Raw genomic sequence first — 21,837 nt, 5'->3', positions numbered from 1 at the left:
TTATAATATGCCCATTCTGTCTTATTAAAATATCAGTTCTTGTTGGGTGGGTATTGGGAGGGATTATACGCAAAAATGTTTCAAAAGGACCTGTTGGTATACCTTTCCTGTATATAAGTGATTGCAATTCTTTAAAAATACAAAACACAATCTGTCTCTTATTTGCGTGAAATATTTAGACTATAGACAATTGCGAGTACCTGTATTGGGACCGAGTGAGGTGGCGCAGTGGTTAGCACACTGCACTCGCATTCGGGAGGACGACGGTTCAATCCCGCGTCCTGCCATCCTGATTTAGGTTTTCCGTGATTTCCCTAAATCGCTCCAGGCAAATGTCGGGATGGTTCCTTTGAAAGGGCACGGCCGACTTCCTTCCCTAATCCGATGAGGCCGATGACCTCGCTGTCTGGTCTCCTCCCTCAGACAACCCACCCAACCCATCCCAACCCAACATGTATTGGTTTCCGCGCAACGTCAGAGCCAGCACTAGCGTCGCGCTAGAAACGCTCTCCAGTTCCTAGGCAGCAGAATTCTATCAAAGTGTTGTTCGGCACCGGCCACCAGCTGGCTATATGAAGCTGTCTGATGTGGTCTTGTCCCGTGACCGGCGGGGGTGGTTGGAGGCGGTGGCGGCGGCGGCGGCAGCAGGGCCAATGCCGCGTGCGGGGGTGGGCCAACCTGAGGCAGGGGCGGGGGGTGCCTAATTATAAAACAGAGCCCGCCGCGTCCCCGGTAACGGCCGCAATGCACGCGAGGGCCTGGCCTCAGGATCGAAGCCCACGGGCCGCTTCTCTGTCTGCCCGACAACTCGCCACCTCCTGACAACACCGCCTACTCTTCTGCTCTTCCTCTGGTGGCTACAACAATAACCGCAGCCGAGAAACTGATTTAACTATGACTCGCCAACAAGGGAATGCCAAACATGATACATGGAAACGTCAAATCTGATGTCCCCCAAAGAGTAATTGTTGGTTCCAGACTGAAGCGCCTAGAACCGCTCGGTCACAACGGACGGCCATGTGGTGTTCATCCTGGAACTTCTTGTGGGAGACTGTTTAAAAAATTGGGCTCACTAACGACAGTCTCACAGTACAGTTACAGTGTTACGAAGTTTCATGTGAAGAATCAGGCAAAATTTGTAAACAATAGCAGCATACGTAAATATAACACTATAATCTACAACTAAAGGCTACTCTTTATAACCATATGTTTACGTAATGTGTATACATAAACATACAGTTATAAATGTCCCCGTTCGTAGTCGCTAATTATAACAATATGTTTACTTTTGTGCTGTAACATATAGCTATAATCAGCGGTGGAAATATATTTGCGAACGCCGACCGTGTGCGGCTGTTTCTTGTTGGATCGTCTGATCAGTCGGAAGTTGCATTGCACAGGAGAGTAAATTCCTATTCAAAATATAATTATTTTTGTATAGCTCAACATGAATTTCCTAAGGGACCGTAGTTTATCATGCTTTTACCAGTAGAATATGGCGCGGAGAAAATATTTCGCCGCATACAACTTCCGTCCGATTTCGACGAAAGAATTCGTGACTGTGAACTCTCTATTTGGCAGAAACATAAAGAAAATTAAATAACTTCATGAAGGAGTGAGACATAGATTCTGTATTAAATAAATAGTCCATACACCAATTCTATTTAAATCTGAATTTATGGCAATTAATAGATGAACTTACACTGCATTGAAAGATTTAACATGGATGCTGTTTTCACTGGCACTTCTCTTCTCGTAATAAAAATAATTCCTTTGAAGTTTTCACATACACGTCGCACAATAAATCTACTGCTACACAGTATTGAACTTTTAGTATTGCACTTTTAGTATTGCACTTTTACTTTGCACTAAAATATTATTATTTTTAACGATAATAATACGGCGGCAAGACATGCGCGTCCGACACAAGTTACTAGAGACAAGAGAAGAATGAGTAACTGTTCATAGAGAATATCTCGTACATAAAAAAAAAAAAAAAAAAAAAAAAGTGTAGAAGTGTTCTTCTTCTGTCCGTTTTTCGCGCCGCGGTTTTCAAATTCAATAACTCACTGCATCTCTGACGGCGGTTCGACAATAAACAAGTTACGTCACAGGTCGTTCACCTTTTACATTCTCGAAACATTATTTGCTAACTGTAGCTGTTGCCGAGCAACTGCTCGATTAGTGAATGATTTAAAATGATAAGGCAATCACATAATGTTACATCTTGCACATGAAAATGAAAAGAATGGAGCCCTAAAAACATTTGACCACCTCCTTTGTGAATTAAAGGTAATGTAATGTAACTAAAGTCTTAAGAAGAAAACTGAAATTACAGCTTGACATCACAGAGATATGCGCTGTGGGCGCAGGAAACTCACTTTACATCAGTCCTTGGTCTGAATCCTTGAAATGATAATTCCAGCTCTGCAGACTCACCTGGAACAAAGAGAAACATAAACTGTATTAGAGATTTATACAAAAAAAGGCGACGATGAACAATAGAATGCTAAACATGCTATATGGAGATATCACTTTTGAGGTCCCCCGATGATCAATTCTTGGACGAAGTTATTTGCCCTACATTCGAGGCAAATTCAGCAAGCAAGATGAACTGAAAATAAAAAAAAACAGGAGCACTTAAAGAGAAATATACGGTAAATAAGAGCACACAGGAGTCAAAGGCCCACATCCTCTAGTAGTAAGAACTTGTATGATCAGGTTGAAATTTCGTTTGAACAGTACAATACTTTGAAACTTCCTGGCAGATTAAAACTGTTTGCCCGACCGAGACTCGAACTCGGGACCTTTGCCTTTCGCGGGCAAGTGCTCTACCAACTGAGCTACCGAAGCACGACTCACGCCCGGTACTCACAGCTTTTGCCCGCGAAAGGCAAAGGCCCCGAGTTCGAGTCTCGGTCGGGCAAACAGTTTTAATCTGCCAGGAAGTTTCATATCAGCGCACATTCCGCTGCAGAGTGAAAATCTCATTCTGGAAACATCCCCCAGGCTGTGGCTAAGCCATGTCTCCGCAGTATCCTTTCTTTCAGGAGTGGTAGTTCTGCAAGGTTCGCAGAAGATCTTCTGTCAAGTTTGGAAGGCAGGAGACGAGATACTGGCAGAAGTAAAGTTGTGAGTACCGGGCGTGAGTCGTGCTTCGGTAGCTCAGTTGGTAGAGCACTTGCCCGCGAAAGGCAAAGGTCCCGAGTTCGAGTCTCGGTCGGGCAAACAGTTTCAATCTGCCAGGAAGTTTCATATCAGCGCACACTCCGCTGCAGAGTGAAAATCTCATTCTGGAGTACAATACTTTACTAGCCATGGTTGTATCGGAGGAGGTATGCCCTAGCCATCCTCTGACAGCTGAACTGCTTACCTAGTAAGTTAATTTTAAAGTTTAAAATGTCATTATCACTGGTGAAAGAAATGGTGTTAAGAAAAGTCTATGGACCGCCTAACGATCGAGTCCTGAACTTTTGAATTTGTACCCCGTCACTTTCCCCACAGAGACACAGATCCATACTCACAGCATCTGTGTAAAAAGTGATATTTCTGACTTAGACAGTTGCTGTAGCAATTGCCACAAAGTCATAAAAGAAAGCTAAACTTTTTATTTCGAAATAGCATTATACATCACGATGTCTCCCTAATAATATTCCAGATCCTTAAGAAATCGAGGGCTAATAATTTTACTTTCACGACTTTCTCAGATTCGCAAATGCGCTACGCAAGTACTACGATACCGTTTCATTGCACAGCAAATGACGATGTACTGTATCTTTGTGTTCATCATAAGAAATATTTATCATGCATCGCCTGTAAATCGCATTCCAGGAAGCGGATCTTCTGAAGTGACTAGAGTGTTTACAAAAAAGCGTCACATATATTTGCAGCAAGCAGTACCGATGAAAACAAAACCAAAAGTTCTACAGTTACATGTTCGGAAACTACACTACTGGCCATTGAAAATGCTACAACACGAAGATGGTGTGATATGCAAATGATTAGCATTTCAGAGCATTCACACAAGATTGGCGCCGGTGGCGAAACGTACAACATGGTGACATGAGGAAAGTTTCCAATCGATTTCTCATACACAAAAAGCAGTTGACCGGCGTTGCCTGGTGAAACGTTGTTGTGGTGCCACGTGTAAGGAGGAGAAATGCGTACCATCACGTTTCCGACTTCGATAAAGGTCGGATTGTAGCCTATTACGATTGCGGTTTATCGTATCGCGACATTGCTGCTCGCGTTGGTCGAGATCCAATGACTGTTAGCAGAATATGAAATCGGTGGGTTCAGGAGGGTAATAGGGAACGCCGTGCTGGATCCCAACGGCCTCGTATCACTAGCAGTCGAGATGACAGGCATCTTATCCGCATGGCTGTAACGGATCGTGCAGCCACGTCTCGATCCCTGAGTCAACAGATGGGGACGTCTGCAAGACAACAATCATCTGCACGAACAGTGCGACGACTTTTGCAGCAGCATGGACTATTAGCTCGGAGACCATGGCTGCGGTTACCCTTGATGCTGTATCACAGACAGGAGCACCTGCGATGGTGTACTCAACGACGAACCTGGATGCACCAATGGCAAAACGTCATTTTTTCGGATGAATCCAGGTTCTGATAATAGCATCATGATGGTCGCATCCGTCTTTGGCGACATCGCGGTGAACGCACATTGGAAGCGTGTATTCGTCATCGCCATACTGGCGTATCACCCGGCGTGATGGTATGGGGTGCCATTGGTTACAAGTGTCGGTCACCTCTTGTACGCATTGACGGTACTTTGAACAGTGGACGTTACATTTCAGATGTGTTACGACCCGTGGCTCTACCCTTCATTCGATGTCTGCGAAACCCCACATTTCAGCAGGATAATGCACGACCGCATGTTGCAGGTCCTGTACGGGCCTTTCTGGATACAGAAAATGTTCGACTGCCGCCCTGGCCAGCACATTCTCCGTAATTACGGCCAGAGGTGGTTGTTCTGGGTACAGATTTCTCAGGATCTATGCACCCAAATTGCGTGAAAATGTAATCATATGTCAGTTCTAGTATAATATATTTGTCCAGTGAATACCCGTTTATCATCTGCATTTCTTCATCGTGTAGCAATTTTAATGGCCAGTAGTGTAGTACCTGTTGAGATATGGGCCTGCATTTCATGTAGAGATGAGGCTTGATTCACCAAAGGTGGCACGGTAAATTACCACAGTACGAATTCTTGGGAAATGCGTATCCTTGAGCAATCCTGGAAGCGAGGAATCAGGACCACTTAAGTAGCAATGTATGGGCAGCAATTCTTTAAACAGAAATTGGGCCTGAAAAAAGGTGTGTTGCATTTCTTACTGAATTACCCTAGTACGTAGAAATAAAACCACATTTTTAGAAAAAAAACACAGTCTTTTGCTGCCAGACTGACTCTTCTTTTACAGTGTCTCTCATGTATAAAGGGAAAAAAGAACGTGAAGATAAGTTTCATAGTCTTTCAGGCGGCACAAATTTTCGACCACGAGTGCGTAAGGAACAGTGGAATAGTGTGCCGGAGACCCCCCCCCCCCCCCCCCTTCACAGGCCGTGCCAAGTAGAGAGCAGAAACGCGGAAAAAAGACTGTGGAAGCGAGCGACTGTGAATTAGCTTTTAGCCCCGCAGGGCGCAGCAATCCGTTAAAATTCTGGCACCTCGGCGCGGTCGGCCGCCGGCAAAGTCCGCACGCTATGGATAGGTCCGCACTTCACGAGACTGTGCGGGCGAGCGCCGTGCCAGCTAAAAGACGGGAGTAGCGAACCGACTGCGATAGCGCAAGCAGCAGCTCACGTGTGTTCCGATGTCAGATCGCCGTGGTCACATGGATGTCGACAACATTGCTTCAGATTTTTTTTCTCCCCAGTATGTGCTAATTAGTCCCATAAAAGAATCTACACCACGAATTTTGGCATTCCACTTGTAAAAAAGAGCAAAAATTTAATCACATAGCGTGGCCCTGAAGTTGTATCACCCATACATTAGAGATCGGTAGCTATGCGCAATGAATACTGTGCCAAAGATGCTACCCAGAGGTATCACATCCGATGTTCCTCAAAGATTGATTCTTGGACCAAAGCAGGTGACCCCATTATTTAGGATCATATTGAATACTGATGCGTTGAAACTATTCTTATCCATGTCGGTATCGGTAAAGATATCGGCCCTGTTGGTTCCAGCATGACACTTGCAACAAACGAGAAAGAAATGGATCCTTCAGCGCGGCCCAGAAATTGTTTAACCATGAATTACAGGTCGCCAGCGATGCATAATGAAAGGAATGTTAAAGATGAATACGGACATATCATATCTGATGCCCTTCAAGGATCAGTTCTTGCACCTAAGTAGTTATCACTACACTCAGTGTGAGTTTGAAAAAAATGTTCAAATGTGTGTGAAATCTTATGGGACTTAATTGCTAAGGTCATCAGTCCCTAAGCTTACGCACTACTTAACCTAAATTATCCTAAGGACAAACACACACACCCATGCCCGAGGGAGGACTCGAACCTCCGCCGGGACCAGCCGCACAGTCCATGACTGCAGCGCCTTAGACTGCTCGTCAGTAGAAGAGATGTGTTTCACAATGGCGAAGATGAACACGTGCTCATAGCTCGTTTTCATTGTTTACGTCCCCAGTATCACCTCTTAAAATGTGGAAGGTAAAGAGCTTGCAGTAGAAGAAACGTATTTCGCAGCATCGACGATGAAGAAAACTCAACAGCTCTTGAGGTATGCATTTTGGAGCCCATGTTTACTAGACTGTTTTGTTTCGAATGGTCGTTCCTGTCGTAACCGTGAATACTGAGCATTGCCCTGGGACATTCAGTATAATGTTTCAAATCCAAGGTGAAGCTACAACGTTTCTGGATGGCCTAAGTTTCTATCATACAGAATTTAGTCCGTCCCTGGTAGGTGAGTGGTCAGCGCGACGGAATGTCGTACCTAACGGCCTGGGTTCGATTCCCGGCTGGGCCGGAGATTTTCTCCGCTCAGGGACTGGGTGTTGTGTTGTCCTTATCATCATCATTTCATCCCCATCGACGCGCAAGTCGCCGAGGTGGCGTCAACTCGAAAGACTTGGGTTGGGTTGTTTTGGAGAAAAGACCAAACAACGAGGTCATCGGTCTCATCAGATTAGGGAAGGACGTGAAAGGAAGTCGGCCGTACCCTTTCAAAGGAACCATCCCAGCATTTGCCTAGAGCGATTTAGGGAAATTACGGAAAACCTAAATCAGGATGGCCGGACGCCGGATTGAAGCGCCGAAAGACTTGCACCCGGCCAACGGTCTACCCGACGGGAGGCCCTAGCCACACGGCATACGGAATTAAGACATACCATTCGTGGCTGAAGAATACCACATACAGTGTGTGAAGTAAGAGCGTGGTCGGCATTACACGCAGATGGTAAGAGATGTCGCCTTAGTTCTTTCACAACCCAACAGAGGGAGCCTTCGTCGTTCATACAATGACCACAAAACATTAGTTTACTTAGAATTCTTGACAGAGATACACAAGAAGAGACATGAGCGCACCTTACGCGACGCGTTTATTAAGGATATTTGGGGCCGACTGCCAAACTTTGGTTCATCGACAAAAATGAAGGTTGGATACGGCAGGAGTACAATCATCCGAAACACCGCAGAAGGCTTGAAACAGAAGATATGTACAGGTAAAGGATTGGCCCTTGCAGTGGCCTGACGTCAATCCTATTGAAAATGTATGGCCTTGCATTAAAATTAAATGGCAGGGAAAAAGATCAACACTTTGAAAAGGCTGTCAGAGCACTCCACGCATTTGGAGGTCTCTTCCACGTGAATACGCGGAACACCTGGTTTCAAGCATGCCTTGGAGGTGATAAGCAGTTATCAACACTGCGGGTGACAGGAAGTATTATTAACTGTAATTGAATTTTTTGTTCACATATGATCTATATATATGTTTTAGTTTGCTCTCGAATACATATTCCTACTGATTAACCTGACTACGATCTTACTTAACAGACCGTATACGATTTAACGTTAGGGGCTGCAGAACTGAAAAACTATACCGACGGAGTGGAGTCCTTCTTCATGGTCAGATCAACGAGTTCACTTCGCCATTATCCTAACGACCTTTAAATAACAGAAAAAAATTTTTTTTTTAAATTTCGACAAACAGGCGGGTCCCATGCGGACCCCATCAGACGGGCAGCCTTTTCGCGTTCCGCGAAAGTTTTTCGATTAATTTCGGCCTATCTCTTGTTCTTCTGCACGCCGTTTGTCACGATTAGCTGGGAAGTTTAATCGCGAAATGGTCGGAAAATTGGATCAGGAGTCGATACGCCAAGTGGGAGAGCAGGCGGCGTGTGTGATCGCGGCCAGCCCTCAAGGGGGCGGGAAAAGCCGCTTGTTGGGGAGAGGACGTGTAACCAGCTGGCGCCCCACTGCAGTCCATGCGAGCAAACATGTGTACTTCGCAAAAATTTTACGCACTGTATTTTTCGACCAATATTCGTAATCAATGGGTGGACAACAAATTTTACTGTCTCTCTAGACTGCACGTATTTTAAAAAATTGTGAGTGGTTTCGGCTGTAGCGAAGCACATCTTAAGGTATGCATTTTAGGCTCCATGTTTTCTAAAACCGCTCCTATCATGTCCCTCAATACTCACCATTCCTCCTGGGACACCCTGTATAATCTTAAGTAATAGAGCCCAGTACGTTGTCCTCGATGGTGAGTGTTCATCGGAGGTGAGGGTAACATCTGGAGTGCCCCAGGGAAGTGTGGTAGGTCCGCTGTTGTTTTCCATCTACATAAATGATCTTTTGGATAGGGTGGATAGCAGTGTGCGGCTGTTTGCTGATGATGCTGTGGTGGAAGGGAAGGTGTCGTCGTTGAGTGACTGTAGGAGGATACAAGATGACTTGGACAGGATTTGTGATTGGTGTACAGAATGGCAGCTAACTCTAAATATAGATAAATGTAAATTAATGCAGATGAATAGGAAAAAAGAATCCCGTATGAAGTGGGACAAGCATGTAATGGCAGTTGTGGGGAAGGCGGATAGTCGTCTTCGGTTCATTGGTAGAATTTTGGGAAGATGTGGTTCATCTGTAAAGGAGACCGCTTATAAAACACTAATACGACGTATTCTTGAGTACTGCTCGAGCGTTTGGGATCCCTATCAGGTCGGATTGAGGGAGGACATAGAAGCAATTCAGAGGCGGGCTGCTAGATTTGTTACTGGTAGGTTTGATCATCACGCGAGTGTTCCGGAAATGCTTCAGGAACTCGGGTGGGAGTCTCTAGAGGAAAGGAGGCGTTCTTTTCGTGAATCGCTACTGAGGAAATTTAGAGAACCAGCATTTGAGGCTGACGGCAGTGCAATTTTACTGCCGCCAACTTACATTTCGCGGAAAGACCACAAAGATAAGAGAGATTAGGGCTCGCACAGAGGCATATAGGCAGTCATTTTCCCCTCGTTCTGTTTGGGAGTGGAACAGGGAGAGAAGATGCTAGTTGTGGTACGAGGTACCATCCGCCACGCACCGTATGGTGGATTGCGGAGTATGTATGTAGATGTAGATCTGAATATGTCAGCTGCCAGAATAACAAGTCAAGTTTGTATTTTTACATGTTACCTCGAAGGACAATAACAAATTACGAATTATGAACTAGATATACATTTCCTATCTTGAAAGCGCTGAATGCAAAACAAAATGCAAATATGTATTTCGCGCCACTGATGATGGCTTAAAAAATTAAGGCGAAACTCAGCTTGCAAAACAAGTACTGGCTTTATTCAGTTGCAACAGATGATTCTCAAGTAAAAAGTATTAATGCAAACAGAATAGCCTCGTAACATTGATTAGTTCCGGAAGCAGAGATCAGAACATATGAAACGAATGTGGGTGCAAAGGAAGGCCTGCAGGCGTGGCCGAGCGGTTCTAGGCGCTAAAGTCTGGAACCGCGCGACCGCTACGGTCGCAGGTTCGAATCCTGCCTCGAGCATGGATGCCCTTAGGTTAGTTAGGTTTAAGTAGTATTAAGTTCTAGGGGACTTATGAACTCCGAAGTTAAGTCCCATAGTGCTCATAGCCATTTGAAACATTTTGCGAAGGAAGAAGAATGCATGCAGCAAGAATATTAATTCTGCTCTGCTCTGCTCTGTAGAAGGGCTATTCAAATATATAGATAATAAATAATAATGAAGGTTCGTTTGTTTTTTGTCTCCTGTGCGTTTCTATACCACTCATCGGATTGCAATGCAACTTTGATAGTTACGCACACGCTCGCAAATAACTCATTATTTGTGTAATGATTTGCATGAAACTACTGTGGGGTAGCCACATTTATCCAGAGGCCTCTGGAACGCAGCCTAAGCGTTTTCCGTCGCTGCTCCAGCCATGTCCAGACAAAAGGATACGCGCGATTCGTCTCACAGCGTATGCGCACGCCTCCGGCTGTAGTATTTTTCCAGGCAGCAAAGATGACAGTGATGTGTGAGCCGCTTCCGTCAGCGTCATTGAACCGTGGCTCGTCTTAATGACGTGCCGTTTGTCAATCTCCCACGAGACGTCACTTTGAGCAGGGGTGCAGCCGGCGCGTTATATCTGCGGTCGGGAGGCACCCCTTGTCAGGCGCACAGCCTCTCCCACGCTAGCTGACAAAATAACAGGCGGCAAGCAAAAAGTGCCCCTGTGCACGGAACATATGTCGTATGAGGATGCGGCGTTTAGAAAGGGGTGTGTCTGGCAGTGGTAAATACGACGTATAAGAGCGAACGATGGCGGGATATCTGTTGTACCACAGTATACGCGCCAAATGAGGGATATGACGCTGAGAAATGCTGCCCAGTTTCTTGTTAGCAGAGTCGACAACTTCCCCCGCTACACAAAAGAATGTGTGCTGTTAACTTCTCGGGGAACTCCCTTCTGGTTACAGAATGGATTATCTATAGTGCTAAAAGTCTTATACAATCGCACGATACCATTTAAAAATTGCCTATTAACAGCTTGCAGTGTCCACAAAAATTTTATTTTCTGTATTCAATATATTGACCAACTTAAAAATTTAAAATGCTGACATAATCTACTCATCAATATCTGTAATCTTACGTTACCAGTTTAACAGTTTACGAAAATAATTAAAGTTATTTACAACTCGAATACGAAGTACTTATATTCCAAGCTAATATTTATTTACTACTTCGTCGTGAACTGGCTTTCCGCTTTTCAGACGATCCTGAGATAACGCAATACTAAAGAAATAATCCACACAACTTCAGTGGGAATTCATAGCTGAACAAAGATATGTGACATTTTATGGCTATAGCTGTTGGTCACATTCACCAGTTTGTCCACGTGACATAGTAGCCTGTGTCATTACTCAATTCTACAACGTTTTTGGCTTGTGCATTCATACAGTTTTAATATTTTAATATACTGTAATATAAGATTTACTTGTTCAGAGTCCCTGTAGGCACTACATTGTACTTGTGTTTTGTATCAATATAGACAAAAAATGTCACATATCTTTGAACAACAATCTTCGTACAGCTATGAATTCTCGCTGAAGTTGTGTGGGCTAAATGGTTCAAATGGCTCTGAGCACTATGGGACTTAACATCTGAGGTCATCAGTCCCCTACAACTTAGAACTGCTTAAACCTAACTAACCTAAGGACATCACATACATCCATGCCCGACGCAGGATTCGAACCTGCGACCGTAGCGGTCGCGCGGTCCCAGACTGAAGCGCCTAGAACCGCCACACCGGTCGGCTTGTGTGGACTATCTGTTTAGCATTAAGTTATCTGATGATGGCCTAAGAAGTAGAAAGCCTGTTCATAACGAACTATAAAACAGATATTAGTGTGGAATATTGATACTTTCTATTGAAGTTATTAACATATCTATGTTCTTCCAAGAACCGACAGAATACTTTATAATTATTAATTAAAGTTAGAAATTAAGTATATCCTTGAGGATGGGTTTCATCGGGAACCATATGCTCTGTGCGAGCAGCATTAGTACAGTAAACAAGGAAATTGGCAGCATCGATCGTAAGAGGTTTGAAATCATTAATTACAGCAAATGGATTTCAGACACTGTGTGACCAGATTCAGCGCAAATATTAAAGTCTTGATGACTCATGTTATAAAAACACACACCACTACTTCAATATGGCGTCAATACAGAAGAACATGGCAGTTAACGGGCAAATTATGAATACATAGTGGTTCAAATCGATTTGCTATGGTAAATGATTTCAAACCCCTTACGACCGACGCCACCAATTTTCTTGTTTACAAAGCTAAATATGTGTCTTGGGGTAGCGTAAATCACGACGCGCAAATTAAGCAGACTATAATCACCCAGTACTTGAAAATGAGAAGACTTTGAGCCTTCTAATAAGTTTTACACATATTTTCAAACTTCTTCAAAACTTTTTCTCGTTGACACTACTCACATAATACTGAAACGAAGAAAGATTATCTCCCATTACATTCTCGCTGTTCGTGTAGTGGAACTCCGTCATCAAGTATGATGTTCTACTTCATTATCTCTTCACTAACTTCATTCGGAAAAAAAAATGTATCCACACACACTGTTGAATGTATCTAGAAACTTATATCATTATACCACACATAACTCAGGAGTAATGAGGACATAAATGTTGTGAAGAGTGAAAACTACCTTTCGCTTAAAATGAAGCATACTGAATAACCCGAAACTAATGAAGCCAATACAATTGTGGTTTTAAGTCTTGAATCACCAAGATTTTACATGATTAACGCCAAATATTTCTTACATTAAGTATTTGTAAACTCATCAGACATCTAAAACTGTTTTGTAACAGGAGATCGATTCTTCAAACTTTCGGGGGGTCGGGGGGTTACTGCTTGTATATGAAGCCCGGTTCCTACACTCAACTAAAGTGACGCCACCGGTCACGTTATACTGCAGTGGCAACGCGACCTGCAGTACTCACACGACAAAAATTCTCCGTATTGGCAAAATTTTCAGTATAGAGACAACGGTGATGATTCCAACGGGTATCAGCACGACGCTATGATTTATCATAGATTTTAGGATGAAGAGACGGAAAACTATGTTTATAGGATTAGTAGATACGAAAACTTCTGGCAATGTTGATTGGGACAAAATATCTGAAATTTGGCGGTAGCAGGGATGAGATAAAGTACGAGGAGTAAAAAGGTTATATAAAACTTGTACAGAAACCACATGCTGTTGTAAGAATCAAAGGGCATGAAATAGAAGCAGTAGTTGCGAAGGGAGTAGACATGGTTGTAGCCTGACACCGATGTTATTCAATCTCTACACTGAGCAAGCAGTAAATGAAAGCAAGGAGAAGTTTGAAAAGAGTGTTAAAGACTACAACTTTGATGAGAGCCGATGACTTCGTAATTCAGTCAGACATCCCAAAGGACTTGGAAGAACAAATGAATGAATCGGACAGTGTCGTGAAAAGGCGCTATAACATTAACATTTACATATTTGAAACAGAGATAATGGTATCCAGTGCAACTTTATCAGACGAGGTTGAGGGAATGAGATCAGAAAATGAAACAGTAAAAGTACCAGGTGAATTTTGTGTTGTGAAAGTGAAACGCGGACGATGAACAGTTCAGACAACGAGAGAATACAGGCTTTTAAATGCGGTGCTACAGGAAAATGCCGAAGACTGTTTGGGTAAGCGGAGGTGCTACTGAATCGAAATGGTGAAAAAAGAAGTTAATGGCACAAGTTGAGTAAAAGAAGGGATCTGTTGACAGGACAGATCCTGAGGCATTGTTGTTGTTGTCTTCAGTCCTGAGACTGGTTTGATGCAGCTCTCCATGCTACTCTATCCTGTGCAAGCTTCTTCATCTCCCAGTACCTACTGCAACCTACATGCTTCTGAATCTGCTTAGTGTATTCATCTCTTGGCATCTCTCTACGATTTTTACCCTCCACGCTGCCCTCCAATACAAAATTGGTGATCCCTTGATGCCTCAGAATATGTCCTATCAATCGATCCCTTCTTCTAGTCAAGTTGTGCCACAAATTTCTCTTCTCTCCAGTTCTATTCAGTACTCCCTCATTAGTTATGTGATCTACCCATCTAATCTTCAGCATTCTTCTTTCGAAAGCTTCTATTCTCTTCTTATCTAAACTATTTATCGTCCATGTTTCACTTCCATACATGGCTACACTCCATACAAATACTTTCAGAAAAGACTTCCTTACGCTTAAATCTATACTCGATGTTAACAAATTTCTCTTATTCAGAAACGCTTTCATTGCCATTGCCAGTCAACATTTTATATCCTCTCTACTTCGACCATCATCAGTTATTTTGATCCCCAAATAGCAAAACTCATTTACTAATTTAAGCGTCTCCTTTCTTAATCCTATACCCTCAGCATCACCCGACTTAATTCGACTACATTCCATTATTCTCGTTTTGCTTTTGTTGATGTTCATCTTATATCCTCCTTTCAAGACACTGTCCATTCCTTTCAGCTGCTCTTCCAGGTCCTTTGCTGTCTATGACAGAATTACAATGTCATCGGCGAACCTCAAAGTTTTTATTTCTTCTTCTGGGGCATTAACGACTTGTAAATTGGGTGTAGGAAGGAAGCTTGGGGGACAAAAGTTGTTGAAGAAGAACAAGGCTTCAATATAGTATGCTGGTTCAAATCAGTGTTGGTTGTGGTATTCGTGCAGAAATGAATATGCCTGCACAGGATAGACTAGGGTCGAGAAAGCAGGCTTTGGAATAAAGGCCACAAAACCAATAACAACAGAATATGCTCAAATGTCTGAGCACTTTGGGACTTAACAACTGAGGTCATCAGTACCCTAGAACTGAGAACTACTTAAACCTAACTAACCTAAGGACATCACACACATCCATACCCGAGGCAGGATTCGAACCTGCAACCGTAGCGGTCACGCGGTGCCAGACTAAAGGGCCTAGAACCGCTCGGCCACATCGGCCGGCAACAGAATATCCCTCCGTCTGATTATGTGTGGAACAGAAATCTTGTCGTGCTAAGACAGTGTACAGGGGTGATGCGGTGTCGGGTGGCGGTCCCTTCACAGGGCGAAATGTCAGAGCGTGCACTTTGGAAATGCCACCAGCAGAGTTTGGATGGGCCACAGCCGACGCCACGCCCGCTGCTGTACTAGTATTTTTGTTGCTGTTAACGGAGGCGTGGTCGCTGCTATTGTGTCGCGAAGGTGAGCTGTCGCCAGAACACTGGAGACTGCACAGTGGTATGAGGGCAAAGCTGAACAGGAGCTCAGGAAGTGGACGTGAGGGAGAGCAAAGCGTCGTAAAGTGACGCAAAGGCATCCATGCGGTGCTTCAGGGTCCGTTTAAGTGACATAAATACCACTGAAGTTGTTGTTACTGGTTACGAGCTATGTTCTGTAGGCGTTCAGCAAGTAAAGCTACACATTTTTTTTTTCTGAAAGTTGGTTGGATTTATTCATTATGTTGTATCCACGGACCCAACCAACCAACCAACTGGCGCACGCGCGCCCTGACCGTAAAATAGCTGGCCACAGTTCCTGTCGCGGCCGTCGGCGTCTCAGGGCGTTACCGCCGACGGAAGAGATGGCGCCGTGGCTGAGCCCGGGTCCGCAGTGCCCTCTGCCTTTTGCATATAAGGAGGAGCGCTGGCCCCGAGACGGACAGTCGATTGTCTATTGCTAGCCTTTCGTGGAGTTTATAGCGGAGCCATTGGATTGTGATATTTGCTATCGTATTCGACTAGGCCCAGTACACGGATTACTCTCGGATATTACTTGGACTTCTATTGCTGGTGCACGTTTCGTCAGAAATAAAGATAAGTTATCTCTTCATTCTAGCAGGCGCAGTTCTTGTCGTTAATTATTTTTCGGCCAACAGACATAGCTACATCCTGGTCACTACCCACGCTTTATACAATTGGTGGTGGCTGCCCCAAAAGTACCGCCGGGGACCTTGGGTTAGGGAGCCGTCACAACACACCGAATTATTTCCCGCTCCTATGGCTACAAACCCTACTTTTCAACTTAATCTCCGTTCGATGCGGAGGCCTTATGCCAACTTACTGGAAAGGCCTGTATGCCCGCATAGTACCACTCTAGTGGTCGAAGTCGGAACCAAGGTATTGCCGCATCAATGAACTCCCACTCATTCACGTACTGCTACCCACAGAGTACATCCGTGGTTGTGCCAACCAGACGGAAGTCGGAAGGTGCGAGATTCGGACTGAGGGTGGATGAGAAAAACAGTCCAGTTAAGTTTTGTGAGCTCCTCTCGGATGCGCAGGCAAGTGTGAGGCCTTGCGTTGTCATGGAGAAAAGAACTTCATTTGCATTTGAGTCGGCGTGTTGCCGACGTCGTTTCTTCAGATTCCTGAGGGTACCCCAGTACACTTCAGAATTGATTGTAGCACGATGAGGGGGGACATCAACCGAATAACCCCTTCAGAGTCCCACAAAACCGTAGCCATGACCTTACTGGCACACTGTGCGACTTGCAGCTTTTTATTCGGAAGAGAACTGGTGGCCAGTTGGAGTGGCCGAGCGGTTCTAGGCGCTTCAATCCGGAACCGCACTGCTGCTGCGGTCGCATGTTCGAATCCTGTCTCGAGCATGGATGTGTGTGATGTCCTTAGGTTAGTTAGGTTTAAGTAGTTCTAAGTTCTAGGGGACTGATGACCACAGCAATTAAGTACCATAGTGCTCAGAGCCATTTAGAGAACTGGTGTGGCGCCACACCACGAACCGCCGTTTTTATTCCGATTCGAAGTGATGAACCCATGTGTCACCGTCTGTGACGATTCTCGGCAAAAAATTGGGCCGATCAGCCTCGTACCGCGCAAGCAATTCCACGCAGATGGCCCTTAGCTGCTCTTTACAATCTACCACTGGGCAGCGAGGAATCCAGTGAGTACACATCTTCCAGTACCCAACTGGTGGTGGATGGGTGTATCAGCACTACCAAAAGAGACGTCCATCCGAGCAGCGAGGTGTTTGATTTCGATCCGTCGATCACCTCGAATGAGGGTGTCCGCACGTCCAACACTGCAAGTTACAGCTTGGTTCAAATGGCTCTGAGCACTATGGGACTTAACATCTGAGGTCATCAGTCCCCTAGACTTAGAACTACTTAAACCTAACTAACCTAAGGACATCACACACATCCATGCCCGAGGCAGGATTCGAACCTGCGATCGTAGCAGTAGCGCGATTGAGTCACACCTGTGTGAGGGAGGCCAACACGCAGGAGATCGGACAAGTTTGCCCGAACTTGTTGCAGTGATGATAGACGCCTCGCCCAACGACTCACCGTGCTTTTGTTCACTGCCAGGTCTCCTTAGACGCTCTGCAACCGCCTATGAACATCTGCGATGTCCTGGTTTTCCGTAAAAAGAAAACTAATGACAGCTCTCTGCTTAGAACCCACCTCCGATACAGACACCATTTTGAAGCCTACGTATAGCGAAGCCACATATCGGAACTTCATGGAACTTTTCGGCTGAAGTGGGAATATTACACAATGTCCCGCACCAAATTCTGGATTTTCAACCGAATTTTTCCGAGAGAAAAAATCTGCGTTATTTATTGAACGCCCCTCGTATATCTACTGTACATGGCACGACGTTCATAAAACAGCAAAAATGGTTCAAACGGCTCTAAGCACTATGGGACTTAACATCTGAGGTCATCAGTCCCCTAGACTTAGAACTACTTAAACCTACCTAACCTAAGCACATCGCATACATCAATGCCCGAGGCAGGATTCTAACCTACGACCGTAGCAGCAGCGCGGTTCCTGACAGAAGCGCCTAGAACCGCTCGGTCACAGAGGCCGGCTATAGAACAGCAATAGAGTTTGCCTTGCCTGTTGCAAGGACAAGCTTTGGGCGCGCTGGCTAGTGCCTGCAGATTGACAGATCGTATTAGGAGTGTGCTTCTGAGCACAGCATTAGGGACAGCACACAACCCATGGGGCGGATAATGAATCGCCTGTGAGCAGAAGGGAGAAACTCGTGAGACAGATAGAGCACCCTAAGCAGGTTTACATGGACTTCGCCGGCCGGTGTGGCTGAGCGGTTCTAGGCGCTTCAGTCTGGAACCGCGCGATCGCTACGGTCGCAGGTTCGAATCCTGCCTCGTGCATGGATGTGTGTGATGTCGTTAGGTTAGTTAGGTTTAAGTAGTTCTACGTTCTAGGGGACTGATGACCTTAGATATTAAGTCCCATAGTGCTCAGAGCCATTTGAACCATTTTGAACTAGAAAGTGTGCTCAAAGTAAACAAGTATTTTGCATATTAGCCGGAATCGCGTTTGTGAAATAATTAAAAAAAAAAAAGTCAGTGGTAGTCTGGAGCGAAATTGTCGTCTTTTCTAAAATACTGCAGGACTATGAACTTCGGACTGAAGACCACAACAAAACGCAGACCAACTGCTCCCTGATGTCAGAAAGGCCGTCTCTAAGGCAGGTCCCAGAGCAATAAGCGTGGCACTTTTTATGATCCGTCCTCATAGGATCGTGACACTATGGTGTTTGCCGTGTGCTTCGGTTAGCGACTGTATCGTGCGGTGCTACAGTTCCGACGACGGCCGCCAGGGGCGCCCTAGGGCCGCGCCGGGACGCCTGGCGTACTCTGCATTCCGAGCGGCGCGCCGCTCTCGGTGGCGAACCGTTCGTCATTCGGCGCCATTTATCGGCCGCATTCTGCGCGAACTTCAGTGTCCGCACCCCTGGGGCCAGCCTCGCACTGTATCCTACCCTCACTATAGTCGCCGCCACGCTAATACCGAACTTCACAGGAATCCAGCCAGCCGTTCACTCCGAATTTTCATGAACATTCTCGGTGCCCGATACTAACAAAGAGATGGAGGTTCCTAGATGACCGAAGCGTGATGTTTCGGGTACTTTGCTTCGTGACGCAAAATTCTAATATAAAATTCTGGCCACGGACGGAATAATCGGTTCCAACCGACCGCCGGGTCACCCTTTGCCAGTGGCGTCATCTAAACTCATGCTCATAAATTAAGGATAACTGCAGGATGTTGTGCCAAAACTGGCGTTAATAGCATAGGCACATAGGTAACACACACACGACACAGATCTGTAAGTCCACGGTATTGGTGATAAGTTGAGAAACCGTCCCGAAACACATGTGCTACAAAACGCCACTGTTTCCTGCTCAAGTACCCCGACATCAGTATGGGATATGATCACCATGCACACGTACACAGGCCGCACAACGGGTTGGCATACTCTGGATCAGGTGGTCGAGCAGCTGCTGGGGTACAGCCTCCCATTCTTGCACCAGAGCCTGTCGGAGCTCCTGAAGTGTCATAGGGGTTTGAAGACGTGTAACGATACGTCGACCGAGAGCATCCCAGACGTGCTCGATGGGGTTTACGTCTGGAGTACGGGCAGACCATTCAATTCGCCTGATATCTTCTGTTTCAAGGTACTCCTCCACGATGGCAGCTCCATGGGGCCGTGCCATATCATCTATTTAAGGTGGGACCCACTGCACCCTGAAAAGGCGGACATACTGGTGCAAAATGACGTCCCGGTACACCTGACCTGTTACAGTTCCTCTGTCAAAGACATGCAGAGGTGTACGTGCACCAATCATAATCCCACCCCACACCATCAAACCACGACCTCCATACAGGTCCCTTTCAAGTACATTAAGGAGTTGGTATCTGGTTCCTGGTCCACGCCAGATGAAAACCCGGCGAGAATCACTGTTCAGACTATACCTGGGCTCGTCCGTGAACATAACCTGACACCACTGTTCCATTGACCACGTACTGTGTTCTTGACACCAGTGTTTACGGGCTCTCCTGTGACTAGGGGTCAGGGTAAGGCGCCTTGCAGGTCTCCGTGCGAATAAACCATGTCTGTTCAGTCGTCTGTAGACTATGTGTCTGGAGACACCTGTTCCAGTGGCTGCGGTAAGGTCCCGAGCAAGGCTACCTGCAGTACTCCGTGGCCGTCTGCGGGCACTGATGGTGAGATATCGGTCTTCCTGTGGTGTTGCACACTGTGGACGTCCCGTACTGTAGCACCTGGACACGTTTCCTGTCTGCTGGAATCGTTGCCATAATCTTTGTGGCACATGGAGGGCCCGTGCTACGACCTGCTGTGTTTGACCAGCCTCCAGTCGCCATAGTATTCTACCCCTCATAACGTCATCAATATGTGATCTTTGAGCCATTTTCAACACACAGTCACCATTAGCACGTCTGGAAACTTACTCGCTGCACCGTACTCTGAGTTGCAGCAACACACACCTACGTATGTTTACTGCTGCCAGCGCCACCGTGCGACGACCGCAGGTCAAATGTACCGCATGGTCATACCCCGAGGTGATTTAAACCCGCATACCGCCCACCAGAGCGTTGTTTCACCATGTATCAGCATTATCCTCAATTTATGAGCATGTGTGTAGGTGCGGTATGGAGGATGGAGGTCCGTCGGGCCAGCATACCGCTCTCCCGGCCTTTTACTGATTAGTATACCTGGAGCCATTGCTTCCCATTTAAGCACCGGATGGTTATAATTAAAGTGCAGCTACTCACAGAGGTCCAATGTGGGCCGTAATTATAGATGGCAGTGTAACTTGGTAGATCTGCTAATGCGTTTATGCGAACCGATTTACGCTTAAAAAAAATTACTTCCAATTTTGGCCACCAAGGGCAGATCTGTCGATCTACTCTGCTTTTATGACGGTGCGATGTCCTCACTGTCATTTGACAAGGCATAACGTGAGTGGGCAGTATGGATATCGAGAGGAGATACCGTGAGATGTTAGTGAAACTGTTTTGTGTGAACCGCAGCAATTACAATGCTGCACTGAGAGAGTAGCGCCGACGGAAATATCTGTGTGGAGACCTGATGTCACTAAATGGTTTAAAAAAAGACGATAATTAACTTCGAAAACGCGCGAGGCAACCGGAAGACGAAGGCGTCATATCCCGGAGGAAGCTACTGACGAGGCTGCTGTTGCTATCACTGACCACGCAACACGTGTACCGCGTATTGTCTCGAGAATCATTGAGGAAGCAAGAGAAATTGGTTTTATCGTCCCATCGACACCGAGGTCATTAGAGACGCAGCATGAGCTCGGATGATGTCAAGGATGGGGAAGGAAATCGGCCGTGGCCGTTCAAAGGCTCCATCTCGGTATTTGCCTGGATCGATGTAGGGAAATCACGGAAAACCGAAATCTGGATGGCCGGATGCGGCTTTCAAAAAATGGTTCAAATGTCTCTGAGTACTATGGGACTTAACATCTATGGTCATCAGTCCCCTAGAACTTAGAACTACTTAAACCTAACTAACCTAAAGACATCACACAACACCCAGTCATCACGAGGCAGAGAAAATCCCTGACCCCGCCGGGAATCGAACCCGGGAACCCGAGCGTGGGAAGCGAGAACGCTACCGCACGACCACGAGCTGCGGACGATGCGGCTTTGAACCGTCGTCCTCCCGAATGCGAATCCAGCGTGTTAATCACCGCACCACCTCACTCGGTGAGAATTGTGCAGCCCATGGTCAACAGTACGTAAAGTTTCGCGGTCTGTTTTATACTGGTACGCGTAGAAGATCAGGACGGTGCAGCAACTGAACCTCACCATCTGCAGCGACGTTCTGAATTTGTTCTTCGCTTTCTGGCACGTATCGAACTTGATGACATGTGACCGGGCAGTATTCTGTGGAGAGACAAGGGACACTTCACACTGCAGGACGCAGTGAAGACATAAAACTGCCGAATTTGAGGCACTGTTAAAC

The 21,837-nt window shown here is 45.8% G+C and overlaps 1 protein-coding gene and 2 non-coding genes across 3 annotated transcripts in view; 1 reads left to right on the top strand and 2 right to left on the bottom strand.

Annotated features, from left to right (window-relative positions):
- Positions 1–568: 568 nt before the first annotated feature.
- The window catches only part of LOC126214923 (uncharacterized), a 109,655-nt gene continuing 88,386 nt past the window's right edge, over positions 569–21,837 (bottom strand). Inside the window, exons 4-6 of the mRNA XM_049941563.1 lie at positions 2,382–2,439; positions 751–857; positions 569–678 (exon numbers count right to left, since the gene is read on the bottom strand). Coding sequence (XP_049797520.1) covers positions 569–678; positions 751–857; positions 2,382–2,439 — 275 coding nt within the window. The remainder of the gene's footprint in view (positions 679–750; positions 858–2,381; positions 2,440–21,837) is intronic.
- Positions 2,780–2,854, bottom strand: Trnas-cga (transfer RNA serine (anticodon CGA)). The gene has a single exon. It is a non-coding gene; the product is annotated as a tRNA-Ser (tRNA).
- On the top strand, positions 3,154–3,228 carry Trnas-cga (transfer RNA serine (anticodon CGA)). The gene has a single exon. It is a non-coding gene; the product is annotated as a tRNA-Ser (tRNA).

The sequence above is a fragment of the Schistocerca nitens genome, chromosome 12 (assembly GCF_023898315.1).
Source record: "Schistocerca nitens isolate TAMUIC-IGC-003100 chromosome 12, iqSchNite1.1, whole genome shotgun sequence".
Classification (NCBI taxonomy): domain Eukaryota; kingdom Metazoa; phylum Arthropoda; class Insecta; order Orthoptera; family Acrididae; genus Schistocerca; species Schistocerca nitens.
Note: the sequence above shows the minus strand (reverse complement) of the source record. Positions and strands in the feature narration are given on the sequence as shown.